General features: G+C 44.1%; 2 protein-coding genes across 3 annotated transcripts; one reads left to right on the forward strand and one right to left on the reverse strand.

The window, feature by feature from the left end:
* Positions 1-1884: 1884 nt before the first annotated feature.
* Positions 1885-6876, reverse strand: LOC147017715 (adenosine 5'-monophosphoramidase HINT1-like). Its single transcript, XM_085847552.1, has 3 exons — positions 6678-6876; positions 2947-3051; positions 1885-2295 (listed from the first exon to the last, which is right to left on the reverse strand). The coding sequence occupies exons 1-3, from the start codon at positions 6786-6788 to the stop codon at positions 2131-2133; spliced, it is 381 nt and encodes a 126-aa protein (XP_085703678.1). The 5' UTR covers positions 6789-6876; the 3' UTR covers positions 1885-2130.
* Positions 6877-7859: 983 nt separating this feature from the next.
* Positions 7860-13209, forward strand: LYRM7 (LYR motif containing 7). 2 transcript variants are annotated; one of them, XM_085847554.1, is made up of 5 exons: positions 7860-8015; positions 9504-9648; positions 10647-10714; positions 11340-11421; positions 12924-13209. In XM_085847554.1, the coding sequence occupies exons 1-5, from the start codon at positions 7998-8000 to the stop codon at positions 12983-12985; spliced, it is 375 nt and encodes a 124-aa protein (XP_085703680.1). In that variant the 5' UTR covers positions 7860-7997; the 3' UTR covers positions 12986-13209. The 2 variants fall into 2 exon arrangements, with proteins under 2 accessions (XP_085703680.1, XP_085703681.1); XM_085847555.1 differs by having other exon boundaries at positions 7862-8015; positions 9504-9576.
* Positions 13210-13484: the final 275 nt, after the last annotated feature.

Consider the following 13484-nt stretch of genomic DNA (forward strand, 5'->3'; position numbering starts at 1 on the left):
GTGTGGATAAAGGTAATAATATGAACTAGTGTTGCTGGTTACGGTGTGGATAAAGGTAATAACATGAACTAGTGTTGCTAGTTAAGGCTGGTGTCGATTTCCGTTAGTGGACAGGAAGAACAATGTTTATAAAAACAGAACGTTGATTGCGGTGTGAACAAGACGGTGTTTTAACCGCCGTGGCATGCAAGGCCGGATAAGCTGACGTTTCGGGCATTCTCCCTTCTTGCTCTGAAGGGGGGGGGAGAACATAAAACCGTCCGTCGGCTTCTCCTTGCTTCACGCTGCGGTTCGAATCCTCCGATCACCATACTGTCGATTTCATCCATGGATAATGATCATTGGTGTTGGAGAATCGAATCCAGGCCATTATGGCCCAACCTCATGACTGGACCCCTGAGTGTGTCGCTACATCACGGGGTTGTAAATGTACCCCTTGAAAGCATTACCAGCTGAGCATTCGGCAAGACAGGTGCAAACATGGATTGCGAGTGAACACCCCCCCCCTTCCCCCCCCCCGAAGATAACAATACCTGATGTTGCACTTTGTTATAATTATATCGTGGCCCAAAGCTCATGGAAACATTGAATAACTAAGGCAATGATTGGCCAATGGACCACAGATGCATTGGACAGGTCGCTCGCTACAGGGAATTTACTGGCAACAACAAAGAAGATTTCGAAAATTCGAGTGGATATGGAAGGAATAAAAAGAGGAGAAAGGGCAGCAAACATAAATGGATTTCGAAGCCTCCATACGAGGTTGAAGTGAATGTCGACCTTGTACGTGGATGATGAGAATTCCTCATTTCGATATATCAGGTAGATATTGATTTACAATACTTGGCATATTAATTTAACTACCATAACGTCGAATCGCAGGCCAAAAGCAGCGGTTGACGAGTCCACCGATTCGCTAGAATAGCAATAGATGCACAAAAGTGATCATTCGATCCACCGAGAACATTTGAACAGGTGTATCAGCCTCAAGGTGAGAAAGGAATCGTCCACCACCACACATCCTCCCCCTTAAAGTTGAAAGTTCAATACAAACAAGGTTAAACTGTTGGTAAATGTACAAAACGAATGACTTCCACTGAATCAACGGCCTTGGAGTACCGGCGGAAAGTGGACGCAGCGACGCGCTGCTCCGGCGCATGCTCTCATACCTGACCTGAGCTGACCTGACGTTCCACTGAAACTATCGCCATCACATGTAACCAAAACAAACCCGCTTCTTGTGTTGCTGGAAAATTCGACGTGTGCAGTCGCAGCTCGTCGGCAGTTCCATCAATCCATGAGATCACAAATTTCCAAAAAAAGAAAAAAAAAAGACGTATTGCTGTGCACTACATTCAGATTAACTGGTCAGTGTGCTTACAGTGCAAACCCCATCTGTAATGGTGCGTTACTTGGACGAATACTCCTTTTCAACCAATCCAAAGCGTCTCCTCAAAACTCCTTTATTCCTCACTTCTCCCACCGAGGCAACTACATTCCAGAGGACGTTCTGTTTTACTCCTTCCTCCAGGTCTTGAAGCAGGCAATGCACCATAACCTCGTGTCATCCCCCATCCAGACCCATGATTGTTATTACCCTCATTGACCCAACCCTCTCACTTGCTGGTTTCAGTGTTTCCTCTCTCTCCGTTTCCTTGCTGGTTGTACCCAATTGTTGTTTCACTCCCCAAAACCCCCCAGTGCATCAACCACTTCTCATACAAGTGAAAGGACCCATCTCTACCAGAAATATTTACATCTTGGGACACAATGACAACCTGTCCAGAAATTGTGTTTACGCACAAATGTTCAAACTTGATGCGATAAGATACTGTGGTAAGTGCCTGGGCCGCCAGCACCACAAGAGTGCACATGAGGACAGTATCAATGTCATGAATTTATTTAACTTACACAATCCCAAAAAACAAGGGAGGAGAAAAAAAAACATTGAACAAGGAAGCTGGAGAAAGTCAGGTTTCCATGGAAACTTGAAGAAACTAGAACCAGGAAGGTGGGGAGAGATGAGCTGGGGATGGAAAGAGAGAAGAAATCAAAGAGGTATTGGTCTGTCGGAAGATTGTGATTGGAGATGAAAGGGCTCAGGTAGGTGTTGAAGTGAGGTACAACAGGTTATCCAGGTGGCCAAGACATCTGGCGACCTCCGAGCACGTGCAGATGGAGGTGGTAAACAGATTGAGCACCATCGGATCCGTCGTTCACCACCAGTCGGAATCCATTCGACAACCCAAGCTTTTTTGCACACTTCTGTGCTACAACCATCATGTGGCCCAGCAACTGCAATGCACAAAGGTTCCGACTAGCACGAGATACATAACGCGCTTACAGCTGCGGTAACGCGCGATCCTAAAATCGCCTAATACGTTACACCGAAACGTGTCAGTATGAAATGAGGGGAGAGATGACAAATTCCATTGACTCCAGGTAATGGTCTGGTCTTGTTGGAGGTTCCTCGACATCAGGTTACACCACTTTCTATCTCACAGTGTGGTTGCTCCCTCTTGTAATTGGTTTACACAGGCGCACGCACGCACGCACACACCCTCTCATGAGGTCAGCCGATGCGGAAGTTTGGCCCAAGTCTTTGACGAAATGGCCAGCCTGGCATCACGTGTGAATGGAGCCGATCAATAATTCGCCTATCTTTCGTTAAAAAACACTGGGATTAACAGCCATGAGCTAATGCTCAAAGAGGGCACCCAGTTTAACATACACTTGAGGGGGCAGAACACTTCTGCCTGTGAAAAACGAATTCCACAATGGATAGTCTGGTCAGAAATCAAACTCAAAATAGACAGCTCAAAGACAGTGCACTAAATCTGCACCCCCCCCATCACATATACGCATATGCACAAACACGGGTACAGGCACACACGTGTAGCATCAGAGCAAGCACGCACGTGTATGAATGCACCCCTCCCTCCTTACAGCAGCATCTCCATCTTGTGTTTTTGATAGGCAGGTAATGGGCTTGCGTGGAACCACCAGAAAGTGCACCGGTGCTTGGGGGGAAACGTCTTTGAACGCCAAGCACTATGCAGAGTTGGGGGTGAGAGAGAAAAATAAACAATAACAAGGTGGTGGTCGGCTCGGTTGGAGGAATGTGGTGGTGCAAGAGGGGGAGTGGGTGGTGTTAATGAAATGGGGGTAATGGTTGGGAAGAGGGGGTGGTGAACAAATTGAAGCTTGGTCACAGTTTCTAAAAATCTACACGGACCTTAAACAAGTGTAGATTACGGGAAAGCCAAAGGGAAGACAATTCACCGACACGTATACCAATTGGGTCAAGAGCGTTGAACAATGCAAAACCTCCCGAGGGTATATAGATTACAGTAGATCGGAGAATGAATGATCTATAATCAAAGTACATCTGTGCATGGAATCACACACTCACCGACACAGATTACAATAACTTCTCCTGGCTCTTAAGGGTAAGGGTAACAAGACAGTGAGTAAAGATGAGTGGAATGGGGGTGTGATTAAACTTGGGAGGGGAGGGACGGGAAGGGGAGGGGAGGAAAGGTTGGGGAGTAGAGCTGAAAGTGGTTGAATCGACACAGACAGCACATACACACTCAAATGACACCAATAACAACGAGATCAGCACTCAGTGGAGCACATACCTCTGCCAGGCTGAACAGTTTACATTTTGTGTTCCATTGATGGGCCAGATCTGCATCCGGACCTTAACCAAAATCGAATCGGCGTGTTCTCACCACCGAACCAACTCGTCCACCGAGTTTCGTCCAAATCCGTCCAGAACTTTTAAAATATCATTCTATATGTCGTTTTGGCCCCATAGCTCAATTGTGAAGAATCACTTGAAAAATAAAAAAAAAATAAAAACTCGGATCCGGATCCGGATCTTCACCAAAATCAAGTCGCTTCGTCCTTGTCACACACCAAACCTGTCCACATAATTTAGTCCGAATCCATCCCTAACTTTTTGAGATATTCTGCTATATACCGCTTTTGGCCCTCTCTCATTGGTGAAGAATCACTTTACAATTTCTCCGAACCGGATCCGGATCTTCCCCAAAACTCGAACCGTTTCATCTTTGTCACACACCAAACCTGTCCACATAATTTCGGCCGAATCCATCCCTAACTTTTTGAGATATCCTGTTCACAGACAGACAGGGGTGAAAGGAACCTCCGGCCACCTTTGGCGGCGCAGGCAATTAGTCACTCTGAAAAAAAATCCAAACATCCATAAAACGGGCACAGATGCCACACGTCCTGTATGCAAACCCACAGCTACCCACCATTATCTCTACGGCTGTGTACCCTTCCATCACCATTACTTCCCAAGTTCCTATCCAATTCCATTTTAACCTTCCTACGCTCCATGGTGCTGAGGTCGTGGTGAACCCTACCACCTACCTTGGAGGACCATTCAGTGTGTGAAGTGGTGTACCTCTGCAGCATCATTCACAATTTGATGGAGCACCGCTCTCCCTTTTGGGCTAGCGCCCCTGCCTCACATCTTGCCCTTCTTAATGCCATGGAAAGCAAAATCCCTCAAAAAGAGGGGTCTCACAGTGTGGTTGCTCCCTCTTGTAATTGGTTTTCACAGGCGCGCGCGCGCACGCACGCACGCACGCACGCACGCACGCACGCACACACACACACACACACCCTCTCATGAGGTCAGCCGATGCGGAAGTTTGGCCCAAGTCTTTGACGAAATGGCCAGCCAGGCATCACGTGTGAATGGAGCCGATCAATTTGGTCAGGGTGCTGGATCCCAACCACACAAAAGATCCCAAATGACCCCATTCGCCAAACACTCCATTTTTCCAGGTTATTGCGATTTCCCCCTTCCCCTCCCCTCTTTTCCTTTGTTAGCCATCTGTTCCTTTTGTTTCATCCCTGCTTCCCCTTTCCTCTCCTTCTTCTTCTTTTTCCTGTGTTTCATTCATCTTGTGTGCAGTTTGTTCACCCCCATTTGTCATTTTCCCCCTACCCTTGATCTCACTTGTACTCTGCGGTTAGTGTTTCCCCCCTTTCCAATTTGTTCCCTTCCATTCTGCTCGAGCTCTTCCACGAGCCTCGATCATGTGTAGAGGGGTTTCGGTACCCATGATGCACTTCTTGGGCACCATATTGGTTGGCAAGCTAAACAAGCGAGAAAAGGTAAACAACACCTAACGATGCCATATCATTAACGTAACCTTCCATTGCGGTAAGTCAGAGTAACGAGATAAATGTGCCACATCGTCGAGCTACCGATGCTGTCGTTGCCAAGGAAGTGGCTGCAACGAACATGGCGGCACGCACGGCATTATGGGATAGCTCGAAAAACTCTCGATGTCTATCTATATACGTAATATGGAATAGGCAAAGCCGAGAAGCGAACGTAGAATTCTTCTTCCATTCGCTTCTGACTTTACATAAAACTTGTTCACAACTGTATACTTTCCAACTTTACCGTGGTACATGTAAGCGCCGCACAGCTGATGATTTTGGCGCAATTTCCGGTTACTTCGGTCTGGATTCGGGATCAGTGATCAAATAATGTAAATCACGATTGAAAAATATTTTTTGATGATGCGGGAGATATCTTTATTAAAATTAACTTTGGGGAAAAAATAATTGAATAAATAAATAAACGATCACTTCTGGTCAAGAATTAAAGAAATTAAAAGTTCCGGAAAGAGTTTCAAAATCACTCCCGGTTAATGTTAAATACAAAATAAACACTTCCTGTCATGAAAAAAAAAAATCACTTGTAAGTGTAAAATTAACTTTGGGAAAAAAAAAATTGAATAAATAAATAAACACTTCCGGTCATGATCTCCCGGCATGCATCATTTCCCATGACAAAAACCGGAAACAAAAAAAAAAAACAGAAACAAAACAAAAACGGAAGCAAAATGGTCATAGCCAATGACACGGATTCCAAATAGTCAGGGCTATTGTGTTGTTGTTGTTGTTGTTTCCTATTCTCTCACGTGCACGCGTTAAGTATGAAGCTCACTGCGTTCGCTATCACTTAAACTCTCATCTTGTATGTATGTTCCTGAAACACAGCCAAAATGATACACGATAGCACAAAAATATTCGTGCCACCTTACTCACCATTCTACTGCGGTGTGCAGTATCAAGTTTCGTTCAAATCGGGCAACGAAAAAAATTATATAAAAATCAATTCCCGATTCAGTCAAGCACTCTTCGGGAGAATTTGATCAATGCAAACAACCTCAGCGGTATAGTTCGCTGGAGCTATCTTTATTTTTTTTATTTTTTTTATTTTTTCTTGAAATGATTTATTTTAAAATCTCAAACATTTAGTGGAGACAAAGAATGATTTATTTTTATGCATAAAATAAACATCGCCGTTTTGATCTTATACTTCCGCGTTCATTAATAAATAAAATTGTGTTCAGACGCGTGCTTCGTCGAACGACGACTCCTGAGGTAAATGCTCAAATTTTCTTCAACTTAAAGTTTGACCACTAAAATAATATTAAAATTTCGTGTCGTTTTTTTTTTTTTTCCATCAACTGCCGTCACAACGGGAAAACCCAACGGGTTCACGGGTCGTCTAGTAAATAATAAAAAGGTACAGCGACACGGCCTTCACTTCACCTCGTCATTTACACATCCTCATGCTATAACAAGTTCTTGTCAGGAGTGGACGTTCTCCCACGTCTCACCTGGTCATCCTCGTACACAATATCTGCAGGAATCTCCTTCCTGATGATTTTACCGAAAATAGTGTCCGCAGTAGGTGCTGCAACCTGCGCTTTCTCCACCTCACTCGCCATATTGCACGATGATCGAAATCGGGTCTCTCTCTGTCTCTACTGCTTCTTCTTCTTCCTCTCTTTATCATCTTCTTCTTCTTCTTCTTCTTCTTCTTCTTCTTCTTCTTCTTCTTCTTCTTCTTCTTCTTCTTCTTCCTCCTCCTGTCCTTATTCTTCTTCTTCACCCACTTAATCTTCGACCCATTCTTCTTCTTCTTCTTATATGTCGTCGTCGCGTTATTTAATATTATTCTTCCGACAACTTACGTAGATTGTGACATATACGGTATTTTATTAATCTTATCGTAATATTAAATCTTATGAACATTTATTCTCGTCTATACAATGCTGTTACCATTCTTTTTAACTTTAAGGTTTGATTTTATTCGTATAATTTTTCGGACTAAATAATTTGAAAATATTATTTCGTTCGTATATCCGGGATTAATTTGTGCGATGCAGGACGAATATTTATTAAGGCAATATGGCCACGAATATTCGAAACGATGTACAGTACAAACTTTTTGGACATCCGAGAAAGCTCTTTAAGGGTACATCTATTTAAAACGTACACCAATTCTGCTTCTCTTCCCAATTTCAGTTTTCGCAACCTCATTTGTGGCTACCACATTTAACCCAAACATGGTGGCACTTCGACCCTCTCTCCCCGTAATTTTTTTTGGGAGTCGTAAGATGGCGGATGGTTATCGAACCTACACGATGGGGAGCCGTCGTTACTCCACCCACTCATCCGATATTTTGGGAGTAGTAAGATGGCGGACGGTTATCGAACCGACACGATGGGGAGTCGTCGTTACTCCACCCACTCATCCGATATTTTGGGAGTAGTAAGATGGCGGACGGTTATCGAACCGACACGATGGGGAGTCGTCGTTACTCCACCCACTCATCCGATATTTTGGGAGTAGTAAGATGGCGGATGGTTATCGAACCGACACGATGGGGAGCCGTCGTTACTCCACCCACTCATCCGATCATTGGGCTTTATTTTTATTTGCAATAAAATGTTCGCCAGATATCGTAATTATTGTTCACATATAAGGCACCTGACACTTTTTCACCTCCACTCTATCGCAGTTCAAATTTCAATCTGCATCCGTTTGTACTTGTCGAATAAACAATGACGTCATCTGGTCGTGTTCATTGCTGATGGTTTAAGTAAAGCACTTCCGGTTCATATGAGGTGTGAAAACCGCAGGAAACAAGGACATGGAGATCAGACGAAAGGCAAGTTGTTTGAATGCAAAACCGGAATCGATGTCTGAGGAGCGGTTACTGGAGATTAGGTCTTTAAACAGCAACGAGGTAATGATGAGGTTCTGATAAAGATGTTTGAGATATTGAAGGGAATCAACAAAATGTGTGCAGGAGAGTGTGTCATCAGGAGAGTGTCATCAGGAGAGTGTGTCAGCAGGAGAGTGTGTCAGCAGGAGAGTGTGTCAGCAGGAGAGTGTGTCAGCAGGAGAGTGTGTCATCAGGAGAGTGTGTCAGCAGGAGAGTGTGTCATCAGGAGAGTGTGTCAGCAGGAGAGTGTGTCATCAGGAGAGTGTGTCAGCAGGAGAGTGTGTCATCAGGAGAGTGTGTCATCAGGAGAGTGTGTCAGCAGGAGAGTGTGTCATCAGGAGAGTGTGTCATCAGGAGAGTGTGTCAGCAGGAGAGTGTGTCAGCAGGAGAGTGTGTCAGCAGGAGAGTGTGTCAGCAGGAGAGTGTGTCAGCAGGAGAGTGTGTCAGCAGGATGAATGGTAACAAGACCGGAATGGATCGTTTGAAACTCAAGAAGAGAAGAGGAAAGTCAAAATATTAACACAAGGGTCTTCCACTGAGAGAGTGTTAACACAGGGGGTCTTCCACTGAGAGAGTGTTAACACGGGGGTCTTCCACTGAGAGAGTGTTAACACAGGGGGTCTTCCACTGAGAGAGTGTTAACACAGGGGTCTTCCACTGTGAGAGTTTTAACACAGGGGGTCTTCGACTCAGAGAGTGTTACCTTCATCACCAAAGGTGAATGGAGATTGTTTGTGTTTTACCCTTGTTTGTCTGTGTGTGTGTGTGTGTGTACGATATCCTAAAAGGTTATGGATTGATTCGGACGAAACGAGGTGGATGAGTGGGTTTGGTGACGAGAACAAGCCGATTTGATTGAGCTTCAGGTCTGGATGCAGATCCAGCCTATCAGGGGGATACCAAACATCAACTGTTCAGCCTGGTGGAGGTGTGCTCTCTACCGAGTGCCTTTCCAGTTGATGCATGAAATGGTCTTCCTGGAAAGGTAGTGGCAGCAGAAACAGAAGATGGGTTTGAAGTTGAGTTAGGTAGGTACCGAGAAGGATGGTGGCTATTGGGAGGAATGATCGGTAGAAGGTGTAGTGTAGTGATGGTGATGTCCGTGAGGTGGACTCGTGAAAAGGTAAACGTGTTCACATTGTTTGTTCAATTCCTCACCCCAACAACTATTTTCTAGTTTTCTATTTTCTAATTTGTGTCAAATTCTATTTTCTCGTTAGCTCCTTCCTTGTTAAATCAAAACCTCATTTGGAGTAATTTTGTGGAGATAGGTATCAAGGAGGATGAAATACTTCCACAAACTCCGTGACGGGTCTGAGTGTGTGAATCCACATTGGGAAATTGTGTAAGCACTGCATGTTGATTTTCTTCCTCTTGCACACTCGACACCTTCAAATATTCTACATCCCATTTAAATGGCGTCTCTTGCAGGTGCTATCGCTGTTTCGTGATTTGCACAGAATACGGAAGGACATCTTCAGGGAAGATGAGGCAATGCTGAGAAGTGAGTGGGTTCGTTCACAAGAGTGGCTTACATACACCGAGTCCAGTGACGAAGGGAATTCCCCGTGTTCGGGTGTGCCTCCGATTATTTTCCGATGTGTTACAGTTTGTAAAACAGTTATGAGACGGCGAACAGACATTACAGAGGGTATGCAGGTAATCGTGACATGCAGTGACAAGTGAGGTATGCTGGAGCTAAAGGTTTGCTATATGATGAGGTATGCTCGAGCGAAAGGTTTGCTGTGATGAAGTATGCTCTCGGTCATGGCTACAAGATGATGATAATTATGATGATGAGAGCTATAAACATTTGAACACCCATTGCATATGTTTTTTTCGTGAATATAAAGATGTGAAATTAATCTGCGGTCAATTCTCAAAATCTCAAGGTCAGTGTATCTGTACCTGTCCTCTGGTATGTAATATTAGTTCTCCATATTCATCCTTATCTTCCCACTGCGATGCATCATTAGGCCCGGTCGGCTTTCTGTACCTTACGGGGGGGGGGGGGAGGGGGGTGAGATCAGATCTACCTTATAGGTGGACAGCCAACCAAGGCTTTTAAGAGCCACACCTACCCTGCTCACCTGGTAACTGTATCACTGGGCAGACGTGACATTTCCTGGAGACACCGTTGGCTCGATGGATAACCCACCACCACCACGTCCTGAATGAAAATACACCATGTTGTTTTGGGACTGCTTATTCCATATTCATGGCTAACCTGTATATCAACAAGCCATTGCCCTGTCGACCACCCAGGGAGCCGTTCGGCTGCAGATGGTTCCAATCCGTGTGTAACAATATGGCGAGCTTCTCTCCCTTCCCTTAACGTAATTGGGCACAGTTAGCAGCATGATGAGCATTACCGGTACGTCTCTCGTGGTGCTTTGAGCGTGTTCCGGCGCTGCTCGGTGATGCACAAACAAATTGTATCGTGTGGTTTAAGAATGCTGTTCTTCATTTTGATGTGAAAGCTGCCTTGAACAGAGAGCAGCAGCGCACACCGAGCAAATACGATGACAAAACTCGGGATTCTTATTAAAATCAAACAATCACTTTTTGTTTCAGAAATAAGAATCATAATTAACGAAGAATTCAGAAAAAATGCTGCAGTAACGCCAGAGAAGGTCGATGAGGTGAGAATCGAGGACGGATTGGAATGGGGGCAGTGAGCTTGCTGTTGCGAGGAGAATATCGAGTGTGTGTGTGTGTGTGTGTGTGTGTGTGTGTGTGTGTGTGTCTGTGTGTGTCTGTGTGTGTCTGTGTGTGTCTGTGTGTGTCTGTGTGTCTGTCTGTCTGACTGGCAGTTCCTCGACGAGTCCAAGGCTGTAAACAAATTGCGAGAAACAAATTTAAAAGATGACTGAGCACACACCTCCACCGAGCTGAACAGTTTATGTGTTGTATCGAATTGGCTTGTTCTTGTCACCTAATTAACTCATCCACCTTTCTTTGTCTGAATCCGTGCACAACCTTTTTTGAGATATCCTTCACACAAATGGACAGGAGTGAAAACATGGACGGAGCTAAATATATATATATATATATATATATATATATATATATATATATATATATATATATATATATATATATATATATATATATATATATATATATATATATATATATATATATATATATATTTGTAACGTACGGCCATTCCACAGTCTCCCTTCGTCGTCAATGATGTACGGTGTTGTTATCCTGACACTTGTATTGCACCGTATAATAATTGTCTCATTCCGGCCCTTCCTCCAGCTTGTGCAAATGGGAAAGGAGGTCGGCCTTCATCTGAAATCCAGTATCATCCAGTGCGACATCAACGACAAGAACATCCTTCGTATGTGAAAACATTACCCCATCGCCCAATTGTTATTTTTTTCAAGTTTGGGATTTGTTTTTTTTTATTTTAATATAATTCATATGGATGGTGGGGTTAATTGGTGTAGAACAAATATGTATAAACGTATCACCTGTTAAAAAAAAGGGAACGATACTGTATATTTTTTGGGGGAAATTTTTATTTATCTTTACGTATTAACTTAACGGTGGTTAGTCCAAACCAAAAGTAATATCCAGGGTGAATCTTTTATTATTATAATTTTTTTTTTATTTGAGGTCCCTCAATAATTTGCATACACTTCAAACTATATCTGTTCGGAACCTAATTTTTGGTGTAAATGTAGCGTGTTACAGAAAGACGGTCATGAGAGTTATCGGGTATCACGTGACCCAGCAGTGACGTTTAACAGTTTTCACTCGGTCACACCATGGCGTTCACTGTGGAAGAGCGCGTGTTTCTCGTCGACCATTACATCAGGAATGCATCCTTAAGGGAATGTCTAACTGTATTTAAAAGTCGCTTTGGTGGTCGTACGACACCTTCACAGTCGGTGTTATGGAAACTGGTGAAGCAGTTCAGAGAAACAGGCTGCGTGAAAGTTAAAAAGCACATGCGCCAGCCAAGTGTTGGTGTTACACTCGACAAAGTAGGGCTGTTCGGGTCCCCAGATCTCACGTCGCCAGATCTCTCTCTGTGGGGATACTTGAATGATGGAGTGTACGCTACAAATCCACGCACTCTTGGTGAATTAAAAGCAATAATCAGTGACACGATCAGCAATATTCCCCAAGAGATGCTACACTCTGTGTCGTAGACATGCTGCAAAGAATGAATCTGTATCTGCAACATGGTGGTGGACACTTTGAGCACTTCATTTAAGGTAATCAACTGTGTGGATCATGTCACATCTTTCTGTAACATTAGGCTACATTCACGCAAAATATTAGGTTCCGAACAGATATAGTTTTTAGTGTATGGGAATTATTTCGGTTTCTCGAATAAAAAAATCACCCTGTATTACAAGTGTTGTCTCTCTGTCTCTCTGTCTCTCTGTCTCTCTGTCTCTCTGTCTCTCTGTCTCTGTCTCTGTCTCTGTCTCTGTCTCTGTCTCTGTCTCTGTCTCTGTCTCTGTCTCTCTCTCTCTCTCTCTCTGTCTCTCTGTCTCTCTCTCTCTGTCTCTCTGTCTCTGTCTCTCTCTGTCTCTGTCTCTCTCTCTCTGTCTCTCTGTCTCTCTCTCTGTCTCTCTCTCTGTCTCTCTGTCTCTCTCTCTCTGTCTCTCTGTCTCTCTGTCTCTCTGTCTCTCTGTCTCTCTGTCTCTCTGTCTCTCTGTCTCTCTGTCTCTCTGTCTCTCTGTCTCTCTGTCTCTCTGTCTCTCTGTCTCTCTGTCTCTCTGTCTCTCTGTCTCTCTGTCTCTTTCTTTCCCCCCCCCCCCCATGGTTGTTTCTTTCTTTGAGAAATAGTACTCCAACTTGTTCTAAAAGCATACCCTCACTTCGCAGGTCTGCGGATAACCAAAGATCATCTACGTGACAACATGCCTAATCCCCCAAACATCACATGACCATCCACTTTACCATCCAATGAGAACCTCTTATTCATTTCACAAGTTCAGAAACAGTGCTCCTGGTGGTCTTTGTGGATGACTTGTTGAGTGAGCCTTTGCTGAAAGGCGGGGGACAGCGGGAGACTTTTCTCAGTGTTGCTTAAACCACAATGCACATGCAGTGAGCAATTCTTTAACAGTCTGGACGAGAATGGTAAGTGCAAATAAAAACTAGAAAAGGTGCAGTGTATACCAAGGTGTCTTTTCTCAAAGAAAATTTCTGAATGTTAGAACTTTACACACGTCTCTGAATGTCATGAGTCTTCCGTGTGACGAAGTGAGGAATAACTGAGGTGTTGACGGAGTGAGGTGTTGGATTTTAGGAGGGCAAACTTTGATGGAATAAGAATTGATTGGGGGGCTTTAGATTGCGTAAAGTTAAGGAGTAGGCGGTCTGCGTCGGAGAGTGGGGAACCTTCAAGGAGCAAATGTGTAGAGTGCAGATTAAGCATATTCC

Source organism: Eptatretus burgeri, chromosome 11 (assembly GCF_056783735.1).
Source record: "Eptatretus burgeri isolate ZD-2024b chromosome 11, Ebu_testis_v1, whole genome shotgun sequence".
NCBI classification, from domain to species: Eukaryota; Metazoa; Chordata; class Myxini; order Myxiniformes; family Myxinidae; genus Eptatretus; species Eptatretus burgeri.